At 21.0% G+C, this 19729-nt stretch overlaps 5 protein-coding genes across 5 annotated transcripts; 2 read left to right on the top strand and 3 right to left on the bottom strand.

Annotated features, from left to right (window-relative positions):
* Positions 1 to 402: 402 nt before the first annotated feature.
* PVVCY_1204610 (conserved Plasmodium protein, unknown function) lies at positions 403 to 3205 on the bottom strand (the record flags this gene model as incomplete). Its single annotated transcript, XM_008625468.1, has 2 exons — positions 403 to 2319; positions 2441 to 3205. The coding sequence occupies 2 exons, from the start codon at positions 3203 to 3205 to the stop codon at positions 403 to 405; spliced, it is 2682 nt and encodes an 893-aa protein (XP_008623690.1).
* An 865-nt stretch (positions 3206 to 4070) lies between these two features.
* On the top strand, positions 4071 to 5414 carry PVVCY_1204600 (XAP-5 DNA binding protein, putative; the record flags this gene model as incomplete). The annotated part of the gene is made up of 2 exons (XM_008625467.1): positions 4071 to 5108; positions 5277 to 5414. The coding sequence occupies 2 exons, from the start codon at positions 4071 to 4073 to the stop codon at positions 5412 to 5414; spliced, it is 1176 nt and encodes a 391-aa protein (XP_008623689.1).
* A 723-nt stretch (positions 5415 to 6137) lies between these two features.
* PVVCY_1204590 (conserved Plasmodium protein, unknown function) lies at positions 6138 to 9009 on the bottom strand (the record flags this gene model as incomplete). Its single annotated transcript, XM_037634686.1, has 3 exons — positions 6138 to 6307; positions 6472 to 6646; positions 6760 to 9009. The coding sequence occupies 3 exons, from the start codon at positions 9007 to 9009 to the stop codon at positions 6138 to 6140; spliced, it is 2595 nt and encodes an 864-aa protein (XP_037490745.1).
* An 850-nt stretch (positions 9010 to 9859) lies between these two features.
* On the top strand, positions 9860 to 14422 carry PVVCY_1204580 (conserved Plasmodium protein, unknown function; the record flags this gene model as incomplete). Its single annotated transcript, XM_008625464.1, has 1 exon — positions 9860 to 14422. One exon carries the CDS (start codon positions 9860 to 9862, stop codon positions 14420 to 14422), a length of 4563 nt encoding a protein of 1520 aa, XP_008623686.1.
* A 294-nt stretch (positions 14423 to 14716) lies between these two features.
* PVVCY_1204570 (conserved Plasmodium protein, unknown function) lies at positions 14717 to 18728 on the bottom strand (the record flags this gene model as incomplete). The annotated part of the gene is made up of 4 exons (XM_008625463.1): positions 14717 to 14835; positions 14983 to 15073; positions 15170 to 15241; positions 15318 to 18728. 4 exons carry the CDS (start codon positions 18726 to 18728, stop codon positions 14717 to 14719), a joined length of 3693 nt encoding a protein of 1230 aa, XP_008623685.1.
* Positions 18729 to 19729: the final 1001 nt, after the last annotated feature.

The raw sequence follows: 19729 nt of genomic DNA, 5'->3' as shown, positions 1-19729 counted from the left end.
CTTTTTTTTTTCAATTTGCAGATCCCTTTATATATTATATTCACTTTAGGTATTTACGCATTAGCTTCTATATCTATAAGTATATATAATGTTAATATTATACCTAATGATCAGAATACGTTATTAGAAGTAAATAAAAAATAAAACATAAACTTTTCACTTCTTAAAACTACATTGGTATATCCATATTTGATAGTCTATTCATCTTGTTTACATTGTTCACTATTTTTTTTTTGAAGGAGCTGGATAACATAAAAAGGAAATTACAAATGAAAAATTTTACCTTTACCTAAAGATAAAAACGGCTATCAAAATTGTTGGCAACATTATAAAAATTTCACTTTAATTTTTTTTGTATCTATTTCGATTATATTTTATATGTCTACATATTATGTTAATAACTTATTTAAAATAACCCTTTAAAACTATATTTTTTGGTGAAAAGGCTACTGGGAATGAATGCAAAGATAAAGTCAACTTTTCTTTGTTTCCTTCCTTATTGTTGTCATTAAATATTTTTTGCAAAATACAAAATCTTATATTATTATATAAATGCATACATTTATGTGATATATGTATATTTTCACTTTCACATAATTTTGATAATAAATTGACAAATGAATATACAGTTGGTATACTTCTTCGAATTTTTTTTTTACCATATTTATCATATTTACTTTTTTTTTCACTACAATCACTATTATTTTCACTATCTATATGGTTTTCAATCTTATAGGATTCATCTTTATTGTTTATATCGAGATTGGTTATATTTGTGTAATTAATCAAATCATTATTACTTTGGCATTTTATTTCATTCGATTCTTCATAATTTATTTGACCATTTTCATATCCTTTATTGTAAATGTAATTATTAATTTCATTCATTATACCATAATTTTTAAAGTCAAATATGTATTTTCTTAAATCTCTAAATTTTGTATAACAACATGAACAAATAAGAAATGGTATTTTTTCATTAATGCATTTATTTAATGTGTAATCAGTTAAACCTCCACAACAATGTAAACCAACTATTAAATCGATTTTATACTTTTTGAAATCAAAATTTAATATAGATTCATGAACTATTAAAACATTCTTTATCTTATTCACATATATTTTAATAAAACAATTAATAAGAGAACTCACGTTTATATCTAATATTATTACTAATACATTTTTAAAGGCTAATGAAATATGAATACCCAAATCTCCTTTACCTCCTCCTACATCCAATATACAATAATCATACGATAAATTATTACTATCCACATTTGTAACAATGCCATTATTTATTTCATTCATATTATAAACATTATTGTTAATATCTACATTTTCATTATATGATTTATTATTTTGTTCGCAATTTTTATAACTAGTATTTTCTCCTTCATTCTTTATTTTATTATTATTTCCATCGTCACAAACAGTTTCCCATTTTTCATCCTTTAGCTTAAAATCACCATTTTCAACATTATCCTCTTTTTTAATATTTTCATTATCCATATAAAAATCCTTAATATTGTAAAAGTCTATATTTTTCCAATTTAATTTTTCGAAAATATTTGCATTTTTTTTCAAACACATTTCATAGTTGTCATTTATTTTTTTAACATTTTCTTCATTAACTAAATTATTATTTTTTTCAATAAGCATCTTTAGAAATTCCAAATAATTTTCAAAAAGTGTACTATCACTTTCTATATATTTATTAACTAAATCGCCAATTCTTAAAATTATATCTTCATAATAATAATTACAATTTATTTTGGAATTTTTTTTTTTTATTTCTTTAAGCATTTCTTTTATATGATTAATCATCCAATGTATTTGTGGAATTTTTTTATTGCTCATATAGGATGCTATGTCTTTTTTTTTCTTTTTCTTTTTCCTATCTTCATTCATATTATCACTAGTTTTATTTTGGATTGTTCCATCTTCAGTTAGTGTAATTCCATTAATTGTGTTCAGATTGAAGTCGTTACATAATATATTTTTTTGTTCTGGATCCTGAATATTATTTATTTTATATTTAAAGTCACTATACTCTATTTCAAATAATTTGGGTATAACATCAATCATTTTAATTATAAAAATTTCAAAATTATTCATTTTTTGGTTAGATATACTTTCGTAATTTTTATTTTTATATACAATATTCAATATATATTGTTTTTTTTTCATACAATCATTTTTGTACATGTTACAAATGTAATCATCCTTTACAATTAAAGATCTGCATACTGTTAAAACGGAAAATTTGTTTTTTTCAAACAACGCCAGTAGTTCTCTAATATTAAAGTATTCATAATTCACCTATAAACAAAAATTCAAAACATGTGTTAAATTATTACCATAAATAGGCTTATCTATATAAGCATATGTTAGTGTATTCCGTTTCAGTTACACACAATTTAATGGGCTATATTATTTTTACCTTTAGCAAATAGGAAGAAAATACTATTATTGATTTTTCATTCGTATTTGTCAAAGCAGGAAGTCCAATAATGTATAATAAAGAATCTGTTTTTATTAATTTTTTAGCTGTATCATGTTTTATATACTCATTCAATAATATTAATGGAATTTTATATTCACTATCATCATTTTCTTCTATTTTATTCCCATCATTTCCAAAATCTGAAAAATACTGCTTAGATAAATTTAATGAATAATACAGAGATAAGTTTATCAATTTTGTCTCATTATTTTCATATAAATATTTTTTTTTATATTTATTTAATAAATGGTTTTCATATAATATAAACTTTTCTTCATTTATATAAAAGTCTTTGTTTATCACTAGTTGTATATGACCCTTTTTTGTTATTACATTTTCATTGAATATATTTTTTACTAAATAGTATTTATCAATATTTGACATGTTATTTGTGTCCTGTATATTTGATTCATTATCTTTACTCCCACTACACAAACATTGATATTTGTAAAAAGCTAAATTGGTGTTATCATTATTATTGTCCCAATTATCATTTAAAATTGCATCACAAAAAAACAAAGATTTTCCATGTTTCCTCACATTTTTTACTTTACATATTAAATGAACAAAACTGGTAAAATTATTACAACTAACATTTTCTTTATTACTAAACTTTTCAGGGTCTTCAAATTTTATTTCTTTTTGGTTATATATATTTATTTCATTTTCTATAACATTTATGACACACTTATTTTCAAACATTTTTCATTCGTCTCTATATCCACACATATGTTTTTTTATACAGCATCAACGAAATTCTGTTTAAACTCTTCATAAACTAATGCCTTTTATACTTTATATTATACAGGCTTCTACATATACAAAAAAGGAGGATATCATTCGTTGTCCCCAAGTTCGAAAAGTTTTCTTTGCATAATTTTCGTAACTATACATACATCATTTCCAATTATGTATACATATAATAATTACATAATCACAAACAGTAAAAATGAAGCTATATATATTTTGTTATATATGTACGTCTTCCATATCTTAAAAACAAACAAAAGGCATATCTCTCTTTTTTCTTCACCCTCTATATTTCAAAAAATATTTTAATTAAACAAAAACATTAAAAATTAAATAATAAAAATATATATTTTAAATAAAAAACATACTTTTTCTCAAATCAAAACAATGCATCAAAATTATATATACATCAATTGTATATGGGTATAATTAATTTCTATAAAGCAACTTGAAAAAAAAAAAAAAAAATAATTCCCGCTTATTCAAGATAAACACTAACTTAGTATAAAAATAAAATAGGTACACAAAAAGCATAATTTTTTAAATAAATTATATTAAATACTAATAGAGAAAAAGATTAACATTAGAAAAAACTGATCCATGTAAATATATAAAAATTTATCACATAGCTGTCAAAAATGTTATAACATTTTTTTTGTTGTCACATAGTGAACCTCTCGAAACACGAGAATAATTTTATAAAATTCTGGAATACAAAAAGGGAATAAATAATCACACAAATATAAAGAATAAATATAAAATTTATTATTTATAATATATACTAAAATATTATTCTTTGCAAAGAAAACAAATCAAGATGAATTTTAGAAAACCAGATAATACCGCCGATTTAATTGACAGTATAATTAATAGCGAAAATGGAAAAGTTCAAAAATATATCTTAGAAAGAAAACGAAAGGAAAAAGAATTTTTGGAGAAAAAGGAAAATATCAAAAAACAAACATTAAAGGCTCCAAAATTAAATCAAATGTTTGTTAAAAATAAAAGTAATGATGATAAATTAATTAGTGAAACTGTTGGTCTGAGAACAGTTCATGAATATAAAAAAATAAAGGATAAAATTTTTAGTAAGGAAAAGGATATAACATATAATGAAAGTTCTAAAGATACTAAAAATAAAAAACATACCAATTTTAAATTGTCTTTTTGCTCCGATGATGATGAAGAAGACGAGGATGAGGAAGATGAAGGTGAAAAAAAAACAAAAGACTCAAAAAATAAATCAGATGAAAGTTCATCAGAAAAAGAACAAAACGAACAAGAGAAAATGGAAAACTCTTCTGACGAAAGCAATTTAAGCGAAACTGAACAAATTGAAAAAATTTTACAAAAAGAAAAAAGTGATAATACAGAAAATAAAAGCAAAACAAAAAATGATGAAGGAAATGAATTCAAAAAAATTATGAAAGACCCTACTGTAAATACATCCTTTTTAAAGGATAAAGATAGAGATAGAAAAATAGAATTAAAAAAAAAAGAGTTGAGAGAATTATATTTCAAATTAGAAAACGAACAAAAGGAAAAAGACATCGAAATTACATATTCATATTATGATGGTTCTGGTCATAGAAGAAAAATATCAGTTAAACAAAAAAATACTATAGGACAATTTATAAATAAATGTGTAGATAATTTAAAACACGAGTTTACAAATTTAAGATCCGCATCATGTGAAACTTTAATGTTTGTAAAAGAAGATCTTATTCTTCCAAATTATTTAACCTTTTATGAATTAATTAAAAATAAAGCTCAAGGAAAAACTGGCCCATTGTTTTCCTTTGATGCTGTAGAAGATTTGTCTGGAATTACGGACATAAGAAAAAACAAAACTGATGTAAGTCAAAAAATTTCCCTATATATCTTTGAGGATATGATTTTATAATTACATGGTGTATACATAAATACTTGAATTAATATATTAAATGCAACTTCTATACAAATTTTATATGTACATTCTCATTTATATAATATATTGTTATGTTTATTTACTTACTATTTTTAGACTCATGCCGGGAAACTAGTAGAACGAAAATGGTATGAAAGAAATAAACATATATTTCCTGCTTCAAAATGGGAAATATATAACCCCTCAACAAATTATGGAACTAACTATAAAGATTTATTTAACAATTTTTCGTAATTACATTATTTCACTATTTTTCTTTAATTGTTTTATTATATACCTTTTTAATTGATGATTCACTATTTACTTATTCTTTTATAATTCCATATTTTTTTCTGTAATTTTTTTTTTTGTTTTTAATACAACATTGTCTATACCTGTATATAAATTAAAACCATATTAATAAAATATGAAGCTTATATATTTATCTTTCACCAATATATATGACCAGTTATATATATATTATTGCTACCATATACAAAAATGCTTACTCGGAAATAGGAGGGAAAAATGTTTATTTTTTGTACACACATTTTCGTTTAATCCTCTTAACATGTACAAAAATGTATTAATATGGGCTTGCTCATAATTTTCATCATATACTACTACATTTTTATCAATTTCTCTTATTTTATACTTTTTTTTGATTTGTTCAGCAACACATTCCCTTATATATAGCTAAAAAAATGTAAAAATTATAAAATTAATTTTATAATATGTTATAAATATTATTTACAATAAGACATAATAACACAGCATTTTATTAAAAATTCTTATGATTATTTCTAATTATTATTTTTTTTAAAATTCATAATTTAAACACAATTCTATATTATATCCAAAGTATGCATAAGGGAAAATACCCCTTTGATATAATTGAATATTAATAAGAAATATGTGAGAGATTATTGAAATATTTTGAAAAATAGTAAGCAATAAAATTATCAGTTTTATTTTCATTTATTCGTAATTTACGTCTTTGTAGCATTTTATACTCCTAACTAGTTTTGAGAACATTCTTATCATTGCTTCTTTAAATAATTTATAATTCCCTTGGAACTTGTTAATAAAAATATATTTTGCCTTTGATAAAAATCTATCAATAGATGTTTTTTGAATTTCTATGTAGCCTAAAAAGTTATGTAAACCGAATGATATGGATTTCATATATATGACTTATATAGACACACTAATAAATATGAAAATATATATATACACCTGTTTGGTGTTAAAAAATAATTTCATATTTATTACACAATATATATTTATTTTTTTTAATTTTAAATAATATTACCATTTTCGAATATGAAGTTATATATTTCATCATTTGATTTGTTTTTTCTTAAATGAATAATATGGTTTATGTTTTTCACTATGAACAGCAACTGAATAATTGTTTCTGGAATGAAGGGAGATATAAACACACACTTATAGTAAATATATTTTATGTCCTTTTTTGATAAAAAATTCTTTGATTTATTCGAAATGCGTAAAAAAAAAGTAATATATATATTGTTAGAATACTTTAACATGATCTTTCAATAATAATTTTATATTTTTGTTTTTATTTTTTTTTGCAAACCGTTTGAGGGTCATCACAATTTTCTAATAATGAATCTTCATCAGCATTGTCTCTACATAAATCATCTGCATCCTCTTTTCCATCTTTATCAATGTTCGACATGTTTATATTCACCCTTTTCTTTAAATAGTAATAAATATAATACTCCAAATATTTACAACCTTTCTCATTTTTTTCAATGATACTACTTTTATTTTTTATATAATATTTATATAAGCTAAAATATATATAAACATCCCTTAACATATAAAATAAATAATAAAGCAATATAAAAGAATATATCATCAATGTTAATATAGACAATGAAATTCGTAACACTATATTATATGTTACTATTCTTATTTGTTCTAATTGAATATTAAAAAAAAATAAAAACATAAAAAAAAAACTCTCTAATTTTATGTTATATTCTTTTATCTTAATATGAGGATCTAAAAACATGGTTATACAAATGAGCAAAATAAAAACAAAAGACATATAAATAAGACAGTTTAAATTATTAGGCAATTGCATATTCATTAAAAATAATAAATTTATGAATATAGTTCTAAAAATGTAATAATAATATTTATTTTGTTTACATAAAAACGTATAAAATCCATACATATATTTATATTTATATTTTTCTCTTAAAATATAGGAAGTTCTAAGAATTGAAATAAAGACTATTATATAATAAATAAAGCAAAAAATCGAAATTATTAATATACCCATATATTTAGTAACTTTCAAATGAATATTATCATAGCACAATGTTTCTGTATCATAATATGATATATTATAATTAAATATACCAATACATATATAACCCGACAAAAATATAAACATAATAAAACAACTACTCATATACATAATTATATGAACATATTGATAATAATATATTTGAACACAATTTTTGAAAAACTCTACAACATCATTATCATAAAAAAAAGTTACATTTACAAAAGTATAATGACAAAAATTAGGAAATAAAAATGGATATAACAATATTTTCTTGAATTTATTTACATCACTTTTTTTATCATTCTTATTTATATTTTCATTACTACTTTGAACCCTATCGATATCTTCCCTTTCCGAACAGTCCTCCAAGCTACTAAGCAAATTAATTACATTAATTCCTACATCTCTATCATACTTGTTTACACTTCTTCTTAAGTATAAAAATATAAAATTACATACTAATGTTAAGCAAACAAATAGAACCACAAAAAATATAAAAACAAATATTTCTATTGTGTGTAACTTCGAACTTGTCTTAAGGAAATATAAACAGTCTATATTAACATAATCTAAAAAATTTAAATGAATTACTTTAATAATATCAAAAAATAAATTATGCAAATAAATGTTCAAAACATAATGAACACTCTCTAAATCGTCATATTGTGGATATCCCTTTTGTTTTTTATTTGGGTGCTCATAAGAAATAGAATTTTCTTGTTCATTTTCAGTTAGATCATTTGAAAAACTTATCAAAAAAATAAGAGATAAATAAAACATAAATTCACGAAAATAATGTAAAAAATATATTGTTTCTTTCTTATAAATATTTAAATGATAAAAATATAGACTAATGTTTACATACTTAAATAGTATCATTAGAAAGATAAGAAATACAAAGCAATAAAATATTATAATAATTATAGAAGTTATAATATGATAGCATTTTTTACATGTAGAATATTTTAAATATATATTTTTATAATAATTTTCTTTGCAATTATTACATATAAATCCTTCATTATTTTCTGAACATTTCCCACAAGTATCTAAACAAACACCTGGGGTTTTACAATAAATAAAAATATTATTCATAAATGGATATATATTTTTTCTGTCTTTTTTTGTAGAGCACCTATCATAATTTTTAAAACTTATTTCATTCGTAAGCTTTAAAAAATATTCTACATTATCTACATATAATTCATTAAGATTATTTTCACAGAAAAAATTACTAGCTATATCAGAGCACTTATCACACCTATTCCCTATATAATTCAAATAATAATTTGAATCACATGAGCAACTATGTATAAATTTCGAAGATCTTTTATTGTTGTAACTAGACGGAGGACAACTAAAGCAACTTTCAGCATTTTTAAAATTTGAATATTTGTTTTCTTCACACTCATAACATTTATTATTTTTAATATATTCACCATAGTTACATAAATTTAACCCAGTTGATACAAATGTAAATCCCCATCCAACCATATACACCAAAAAAACATACACAATACAAGCCATTATACCAATGTTTTATAATTATATAGTTCTGAAAGTGTGAAAATATATTTATAAACTTGTATTTTCACAATTGAAATAAAAAAGAGAAATGAACAAAAAAAAAATAAAAATATACCCATTCACATGTGGTATTTTTTACCAATTTTCATTATATATATTTTTTTTTTATTTTCCTGCATTTTCCTTCACAAATCAAAAAAATAACAAAAATTTTTTACAAACTTAAACACAAATTTTATTGCACTAAAATCATACTATTAATATAGTGTGAAAAAAAATACACTTAATCATTATTAAATTCATATAAATATATATATATAAAAATAACATTATATTCTATAAAAATATTTATACGTTTATGTTCCCTTTTCCTCATATCAATTTCTATAAAAATACATAAGATATTGCTATGATAAAAGGAAAATATTTTCAATTTTTGTTATTATTAATATTTTATTTTTTTTCTTATATTGTAGAAGAAACAACTATAATTTTTTGAGAACAATATTTGTATTTTTTTGTTGTTTTATTTCCCTATATACATGCTTGCTTTTTTCACTATATGAAACAATTTTGTATGTATTATTTTTAATTAGTTTTTTTTCCTGTTGATTTTAATTTTTGTTAATTCTTACGTATAATAATACCATTAAAATAATATCCCATTTTTAAAAAATGTGAAATCCTAGGGTATTTTTTTTATTTCTTATCAATTTGCACACATTTGCCAACCTTCTATATGCATTAAAATGGAAAGCTTGGAAGTGATGAATAAGTTTTAGATCGACATTACACCGAAGTTTCTCTATCTTATAAATATCACACATACAGTTTCTCATTTTTTTTTGCAATGATAAGGAAAATTCCCCAAAACTTACATATATCTCCCACAATTAATGATATATGTAAGGGTCTATGGATTGAGCATATGATTAAAAAAACACACATTCACAGTCTAAGTAAGATAAACTATTCCTTTGTTCAAAAAAAAAAAAATATTATTAACAAGAACATATATAATATGACATGTGCAGAATTATACAGATATAGCTGCTTATTAAAAAATGAGAATATTAACAACATAACTATTTATAAACAAATTAACAAAAGAGTTGAAATGATATATAAATTCCTTACACCATCAAAAATAGTATTATTAATTAAATTATATTTAGAAAATATAAATCTTAATGCATATAAAAATACATTTAATTGTCTTATAGAAACAGCTATACAAAAATTAACTCAATTTAATTTAGAGGAAATAGTCAAATTATATAGTATTATTGGAAATGTCGAAAATAATGAAATGATTGTTTATTTATTAAAATACTTTAATAATCATTTAATTAAGCATTACACATTTGTAGATATTAAATCTTTTTCAATTATATTGAATGCACATGCAAAATTAAAAGTCAAAGATATGAAATTAATAAACAAATTTCTACAAATTATTATACAAAATAATTTATCTTTTGACATTATTAATTATTCTATTTTTTTTAATGCCTTTTATAAACTAAAAATAACAGATAATGAATATGTTACACAAATTGTTAATATGCTTTTAAAAGAAATCGACAATTCTAAGCAACATCAACATAATACTTCCCTACAAAATGATCAAAAAAGTAATAACATAAAAGATATATTTGTTAATTATTACCCACACCATATTTGTAATATTCTACTTTATTTTAATATTTATGATATAAACAAAATTGATAATAGTACTAATAATCTTAGCTTAGAAAATGAAGGAAATAAAAATGGGGAAATTGAAACTGAAGATCCTAATATCCATTGCAAAAATAATGGATATATTTCATTTTTACTTGATTTATTAATTAAAAAAAAAAATTTAATTAAATGTGAAGAAATTTTAATGATATGCCAAATTTTCAAGTCACTAAAAATAAAAAACGACATATTAATAAACCATATAGAAAATGAATTATTGAAATATTTTAATCAGTATGCAAAAGAAAAAAAGCATAATCATAATAAAGATAATAATACAAAGGAATATAATTTTGGCCTATTCCCCAAGGATAATAATAATGCCCTTGTAAAAATATTATTTGATATGTGTACTTTTTATAATGATATAAATATTTATACACATAGTATACAATATTTTCGCTATAAACAAAAATTAGACTATTATTCTTCTCTTTTATTGCTATATGTATATTCAGAAATCAATTTATTAAATCATGATGTTACTACATTTTTAATTAATATTATAAAAAAAAATTATTTTTACAATTTTAGTTTGGAAAATAGCTTTCTTTTAATTAGATCATTTTACAAAATTTTATTAAACAATCAAAATTATTATCCCTATTTAAACCAGCAAAAAGAGGAGATAACAAAAAATGCACAATTACCCGAGGAAAATACACAAAAAAATGATCAACCAACTATTTTTAAAACATCAAAACAAACAGAAGAAATAGCCATTCCCCAAAACAACGGTTATAATAATTCGATAAACATTTCATTATATTTAAAAAACATTTTCTATAAAATAGATAACTTATCTGATAAAGTATTCATATATTTAGAAAATGAATTGTTTGACAAAAAAGATAAAAATAAAATAATACACATAAACGAATATAACATAATATTTATGTGTAAGATATTGTATTATTGTGCATTCCTTAGAAGATATTCGTTTCTCAACAAAATTATCCCTTTTTTTATTAACAAGGAAAATGAAATTACCGATTTTAAAAATATATTAAACATTTTATATGCTTATTCTTATATCAAAAAAAATATATATCATATTAATATTAACAACTTAAATCTTATACAAGCCAATAGTGAATATATAAAAAATACATATATATGTTATACAAATGATATAGGAAAAATTGTAGATAACTATAATTTTATTATAAATAAACGAAATTACAATAAACAAATCAAAAATATGATTTATTTTTATTTTATTCAATCCAAATTTAATGATTATCGTTATGTAAATATAGATAATGTATATCAGTGGCTTGAATCATCTTTTTTAAATATACATTTGTTGTCGATATTGCTTAATATATCTCTTGCCAAAGAATTAAACTTGATAACACGATTCCACAAAAGGATAGAAGAAAATGGCATTGAAAATAAATCTATTGAAGAAATCGATGAAAACATAAAAAATGATAACAGCATTGATATAGCCAAACACACACACATGAACGAGGAACAAACAAATAGCGATGACATTATAGTAATGAAAATAGATAGATTGAATTTTATAAAAATGTATCATAAAATTTTCACCGAAATTAATAAACTTATTTTAAATTGTAAAAATATATATGATATAACAAGAATTTTTAATTCTTCATTTATTATACTAAACTATCTTGAAAAACTAAAATCAGAACAAAAGTTAAATGACGATGACATAAAAATAGAAAGAAACATACACACAGTATTGAAAAAAATTGAAAAAAATATTATACAAAATTATAATTTATATGAGAAAGAATTTATAATATTATTAACAGCTATCTGTATATATAACAACAATTATTCATACATTCCATTCGCTTTATTTTATACATATTTCAACAAATTTGTTTTTAAAAATAATATTTCTTACTTAATTTTATTAAGTAATGACGAAGAAATTAAATATTTATCAAATGAATGTTTATTTATAAGTGGTTATAAGGATAACTATTCCGATTCCAATCAATCTACACACCTAAATAATATATCTCATTCCTTTAAAAATAAGGAAAATATAGAAAATTTTTATAATTTTCATTTGTCAAACATTATAAGCAACATCAACATTGCTTGTAATAATAGTCAAATATATCAAAATATCAAAGTTAATAATACAGTAAATCAATTTGATACATATAATATAAGTCAAATTATTAGCATATACAAACTAATGGTAAGCAATAATGAATTGCTAACATGTAACGACTTTTTTAAAAAAATTAAAGATAATTATTTCGAGTCTATAGAAAATAATTTCAAGATATTGGAAAGTTTATCTTTATACGATTTAAATCAATTATGTTTATACGTTTTAAAAAAAAATGCCTCAAATTTATCCCTTTTTAAATATACTATTAAAAAAAATTATGAACATATTCAGTCAAAAAAAAATAATTTATTAAAATATGATTATATTATTTCTATATTAAACATCTCTATTAAATTAAAGAAGTATAACTTGTTTATTAACAATTCTATTATAATTGATATGATTTTAAAAAACTCCAAAGAATTTGATACATTACAAAAAATTAATTCTCTTTTGGAATATTTGGTACAAATACAAGAAAAAAATATTTATGACAATGTAATAGCAAATGATCAATTATTTCAATATTTTACTAATGTCTATTTTAATTACTTTTTGAACAATCGAATTATTGATTTAAATAATGTAGTTTATTTTTTATATCTATTAACAACTTTTAATAAACCAGAAATATTTTATTATATGTTCCAAGTTTTTTATTATAAATTTTTTAAATTAAACAAAATATTAATTTCACAAAAAAAAAAATATCAATTTCCAACAAGCTTAAATAATCCATTCTATATTATTAAAAATATATATTCTCTCAATCATCAGGATAATACACATGATCCTACTATCTATTTAAGTAGCAACCAAAATGATGAATATGTCATAGATTTAAGTAACAATACTATAAATACAGATATTAATAATATAGAAAATGTAGTAAACCCATCCAAGAATAAACTAACACACACTGATGAAAGAGATAGCTTTACTGAAAAATACACACAGCTAAAGGGGACAAAAAATGATGGGAATTATACTCAAAATAAGCAAAACGAAGATAGTTTGAACCTAAAGTTTGTAGTACAAAAAATAATTGAAAATGATGAACATGATGTAATATATATAAATGATCATTCTTTTGTAACATTATACTTTTTGTTAAACTTAAATAAAAATGAAAAATATATAAATAATATAGAATTATATTCTTTCTTATTTTCAATTTTTAAAAACAATATATATATGATAAATAAAGAAGTTGCAATCCAATGCTTATATATCTATTTATATTCACAAATCAATGAACAGCTAACTGACCAATTAACAGAACAATATATCTATTTTGAAAATATCAATAATCCATTTAATGATCAAATAAAATATATATTAAATATTTTGATAACATTTATTCATAATTTAGATATTGGCTCAATTTTAAAGTTGGCATTTTTTTATATCAATGTATTTTTTAATGAAGACAAACACAAAAGAACAAACTATCGAATCAATGAAAATATTAAAATTATTTTTGATCATATTAACAAAAAAAAAAACATAATAGAAAAAAATAATATTCTTTATGAACAGGTAAAGAAGGCCGAAGCCATTCTCCATTCCTAAAACAAAGGCATATTCAAACAGGTTACATGTACCTAAAATGAATAACCAAATAAGTAATAAATAAGCACATATAAATTTTGCAATCTCAAATATTTTATTAATTGCCTATATAGGAAAAATATAAAAATTTCAGATCTATTTCATAACTCTTTTTCTTTATAATATAAACATATTACACTCTTTAGACGACACATTTACATATATCTGTGAATACATTCCCTCATGATTTTTATTTAATGATCAGATATAACTATGCCATTATGAGCTATATAATAATAGTAAGATGGATGAGATTTATGTTTTTTTGAGTTTTGAAATAATCACCATTGATAGCAAATGTAATACCAAAAAAATTATATATACTAATGTAAATACATCCTTCGATTCTTCTATGTTATAGTAACTTAGTATCACTACGAAAGGAGAAAACATAATAAAAATATGAAATATTGTAAACATGGGAATAAATTTACGAGCAATGCTTAGCCAAATCCGTATAAAGTTATGAGCCACACACGTATTTATATATGTATATATATATGCAAACATTTTTAACATACGGTATTCAAAATAGTAGGATACGAAGGAACTAGCGTCCAACATACTCGAATAAAAGGAGCACATTAAATTATATATGCTCTTTATGTAGGCCTAAAAAAAAACATAATTTTTAAAAAGGTTATAAATAAATACAAAATTGTCAAACTCATTAAGCTATATAAATACAAGAAGGATCAAATATATTACCTTAGTGACCAGTATATAAATCGGAATATAAAAAAATGTTTTATGAAGTGATTTCAATATTATTTCCAAAAACTGAAAAAAAAAAATATAAAAAAATTAAAATGCCAGTATACTTAATAAAATGAAAACACAGTTGAGGAATCCTTACCAATAGCCAGAGCTGATTAAATTTATTTTGAAATAAAATAAAACGCAAGGACAATAGCAATATATTAATGATGGAACTAATAAAAATGGATGAGGTATAAGAATCTTCATTAAAATAACTAATATAAATATATAAGCCAACTAAATCTGTTACATAACCCGCAAAATTTAAATAACAGTATGAATGCATATCCAAATGAATATTTTTAATTTTATAATTTAAAAATATTCTTTCAAAAGTAGGAATTATTAATAATAGACAAATGTAAAATATATTGGAAAAATTTAAATTGTTTAGTAATAATTTAATAGGATAAGTAAAAATTCTTTTTTTTTTTTTATGTTGTTTAATTTGAATTTTATCTTGTTTGGTATATAAATAATTATTATCATTTTCTGATACTACAGTATCATCACTATATAGTTTGTTTAACATATTATCACCATTTCTATTTTTAATATTTTTTTTTTCTTGTTCAATAATTTTCATATCCTTTTCAATTAAAGAATTATATTTCTCAATAAATGAATTTTTAAAACTTGGATAACATTTAAAAGCATTATTTTTAAATGCATTCTTTATATTTTCAACAATTGATGTTCTTTTATTATTATTTTTTTTATAATCCATATTATATTTTTTATGATATATTTCTTCTTCATATTTCGAAGGCATTATTGTAAGTAGTGTATAATCATCTTTTGAATTTAAATCATATGCATTTTCTCCTCCTGTAACAATATCTTTTAATCTACAGCATTCGCATTTGAAATAATTAACATTATTTACTACCCATTTTTTTAATTTATAAAAAGTTGGAAATATATACACATACTCTTCATCATTTTCATTATATGTTGTGTGTGTTAATAAATCATCTATATTTAATTCACCATCTTCGAAAGTATTGTTTCTAAAATTTGGAGCAGTATAATTTTGAGTTCCATTATTGTAATAACTTTCCCAGTTATTTTTATATGCTTGATCAAAAATGTACACATTTTTTTTTGTTGTTTCGGTTTCCTTTGTCAATAAATTTTCTTCACTATTTTTGCGCACTATTGTATAGTTGTTTTGTTTTTCCTCTTTTAATATACCATTTTCAAAAGTATTATTATTAGACACATTTGATTTATTACTGAATGAATTCACTGATTTTACTTTATTATTATTTAGATCATTTTTTTTTTCATCAAATCTCGCATTTAGTATATATTCATTCTGACTGTGCTTTAATATTTTGTCCTTATTTTTAAGAAATATAAAAGATAAAATAAAAATGGATAATGCTTTAATAAATGTATTTATAATCATAATATTTACATGCTCATATAAAATAAAAAATATATGATAAACAAAATAAATAAATATAGTAGATATACTTAATATCATTTTACTTATAACTTGTATAACATATATAGTATTTAAACTAAACTCGGTTCTATATATATTTGTAAATTTACCACATAAAAAAAATATATTATCAGATATAACATCTGTTACACTTTCTAATAGTGAATATAAAAAACATAAAAAATATATATATTCCTTTTTTCTAATAAAATTACTTGAAATTAATATTAAAATAAATGAATTAAAAATTTGGATTATTATACATGATAATATTAATATATTCAATTTTAAATGATAATAATCTTCATTTATTTTATTATTTATTATTTCTCTTATACTTGGATTATTGTCTTCTGCCCCATAACGAAAACTTTTAAATTTATTATAATAATAGTAATATTCATAATCATTATTAAGTTCAATAGCCTTTATATCATTTTCTGTTAATTCATTACTATCTTTAAATAGATAATCAACTTTTAAACTTCCTTTTAATGATTTATTCGATTTCCTTCTTTTCTCATTTATTTTTTCATCATTTTCATCTTCATCAAAATTTAATTTTACATTATTATTTACTTTATTCATAAAATTGTCATTATAATACTTGTCTTTCTTGTAGTTATTTCCATTTGTAATATCTTCATTTTGTACAGGATCTATCACTATGTTATTATTATTTTCAAACCTATATGCCTCAAAATTATTTTTACTTTTATTACTACATTGTGAATTTAAAGTCAAATAATACGGGCTTGACACATTTAAGTCTCCATTCATATTATATTTAATATCACAGTCTTTTTTTACATCCTCTAATTTTGTATCCTCTAATTTTATATAATAATCATTATTCTTTGACGTTTCTTTTTTTTTGTCTAATCGAAAATTTAACAAGTTATTTTTCCCCCTATTATTATGTATATTTTCTTTATATATATAATTTTTATACTTCACTGCAAAAGTATTATCATTATATTCAGTTTTATTATTTGAATGGTTTTTATGTATATTTATATAATCTTTATCGTCCTCATTCGTTAAACTAACATATTCCCCTCCATTCTGTTCATGGCTATAATAATTTTTCATTTTCATATATATCTTTTCAAGGATAGATATTTTATGCTTTTTATTAAATCGAGAATTTTGCAAAGGGTTGCTATTATTATATATTTTTTGATTTTTTTTTTTTTTTAAATTGTAAAAGACATTTTTTTTAGCAACACCCAAGGTATTACTACTATCACCTAACATATTACTCATATGATTATCATCACATTTTTCTATTTTTATTTCCATAAACTTTTTTTGTTCTCTTTCATATTCACTTCCATTTAATGGTTTCATTATTTCATTTGTATTATGTCTTCCAATTGTTAATACACTTTTTCTTTTTTCACTCAAAATATAATTCATTTTTTTTTTTAATAAATATATTTTATATCTTTCAAATGGTTTATCATTTAGCTTATTGAGAAAATCATTTTGTGATATCTTTTTTCTTTTACTAATTATGTATGCTCTCATTTTTTTTTTGGGACCAATTGAATTTTTCTTTAGTTTATTATTTTCTCTTATATTTCCTTTTCCATTTTTATCATCATCTCTATACATACATTCATTCTGATTAGCTTTACTATGCTCATATGATAATGAAGAATAATATACTTTTTTAAAATCATTATTTATTTTATCAAAATAATAATACATATATATATAATATGATATATAATCAAAAAAAAGTGTATAAAAACATTTCAAACATATTGGTAAATATACTACTACAAATAATTTTGTGTTTAAAAACTTATCATCACTTTTACTATTAAAATTAAAAAAGTGTGTAAAATAATAAAAAAAATTTCCATCATTTTCACTTGTGTCTATATTTTCATATTTGCTTAGTAAAAATGTAAAAAAATGCGATATCGTTATTTCTGCATATGTGTATGTTATTCTTAGAAAAAATGTATACACAAAAAGGATATGATAAATATAATAATTTTTAAGGAAGTAGTAGTAATTCAATAATTTTAACAACTTTTCTCTTAACATTTTCGCTCACCTATTTTGTTACACTATATTTTTCTCTATTTGGTTTTTATTTCATTAAAATTCTTCTACAATATATCCTATATACAAACCTGTGTGTTGTTATACATATATGTTGTCTTCTTATATAAATAAAATCAACCATACAAATCTGTTCTTTTTACATTATAAATAATATTTGATAATCTATAATTAGTTGATAAAAAACAGCATATAAGCATGGTTAAAGAGCCAATTACCAAAAAAAACATTCCTCATATTTTAGTAGCACACTAAAATATGTGCATACATATGTAAGGAGTAGCAATATAAAATAAATTTCAATAAAATATCACTAAGAAATAATAATAGCTTAATATATATCAAAAGCTTATGCAATAGTAATAGCATAAGGGGTACCAAACAAAAAGTTTATATACATATAATACATAGTAATTCGAAAAATATATAGCATATAAAAATTATATTCTACATTAAAAAAAAACGGATAGACGCAAACAAAAAATGGATTAATACACCAACGAATTTTGTACAAACGATTGAATAAACACAAATGATAAACTAAGAAAGGGAAAAGAGCAAAAAATTGTGTGTGTACGTTGAAAGTGAAAAATGAAAAAAAATATATATATAAACTTATTTTATTATTATCTCTCTATATATATTTAAATAGTATGAACAAACAAATCACATTAATTATTATCAAATTCAAACATAAGCCACTAAAACACCATGTATTTTATATCTATTGTTAGCAAAGAAATAAAAAATCGGCGTTAGTAGTGTAGTTAATATTTTAGCAATCAAATAATTAAGTAAATCAAATCATAAAAAAATGTGTAATTAGTAAATAAAAATAACGAATTTATACATATTCCATTTTAGACAATAATAATGTTTCCTTACTTTCATTTATTTCATATCACCATTGATATATATACATGCACATATGTGTATATTTTATCAAAACGTTATATTTTACATTTTTCTCAATATATATATTT

The sequence above is a fragment of the Plasmodium vinckei genome, assembly GCF_900681995.1.
Source record: "Plasmodium vinckei vinckei genome assembly, chromosome: PVVCY_12".
In the NCBI taxonomy this organism is placed as follows: Eukaryota; Apicomplexa; class Aconoidasida; order Haemosporida; family Plasmodiidae; genus Plasmodium; species Plasmodium vinckei.
This window is presented reverse-complemented; position numbering and strand designations above follow the sequence as displayed.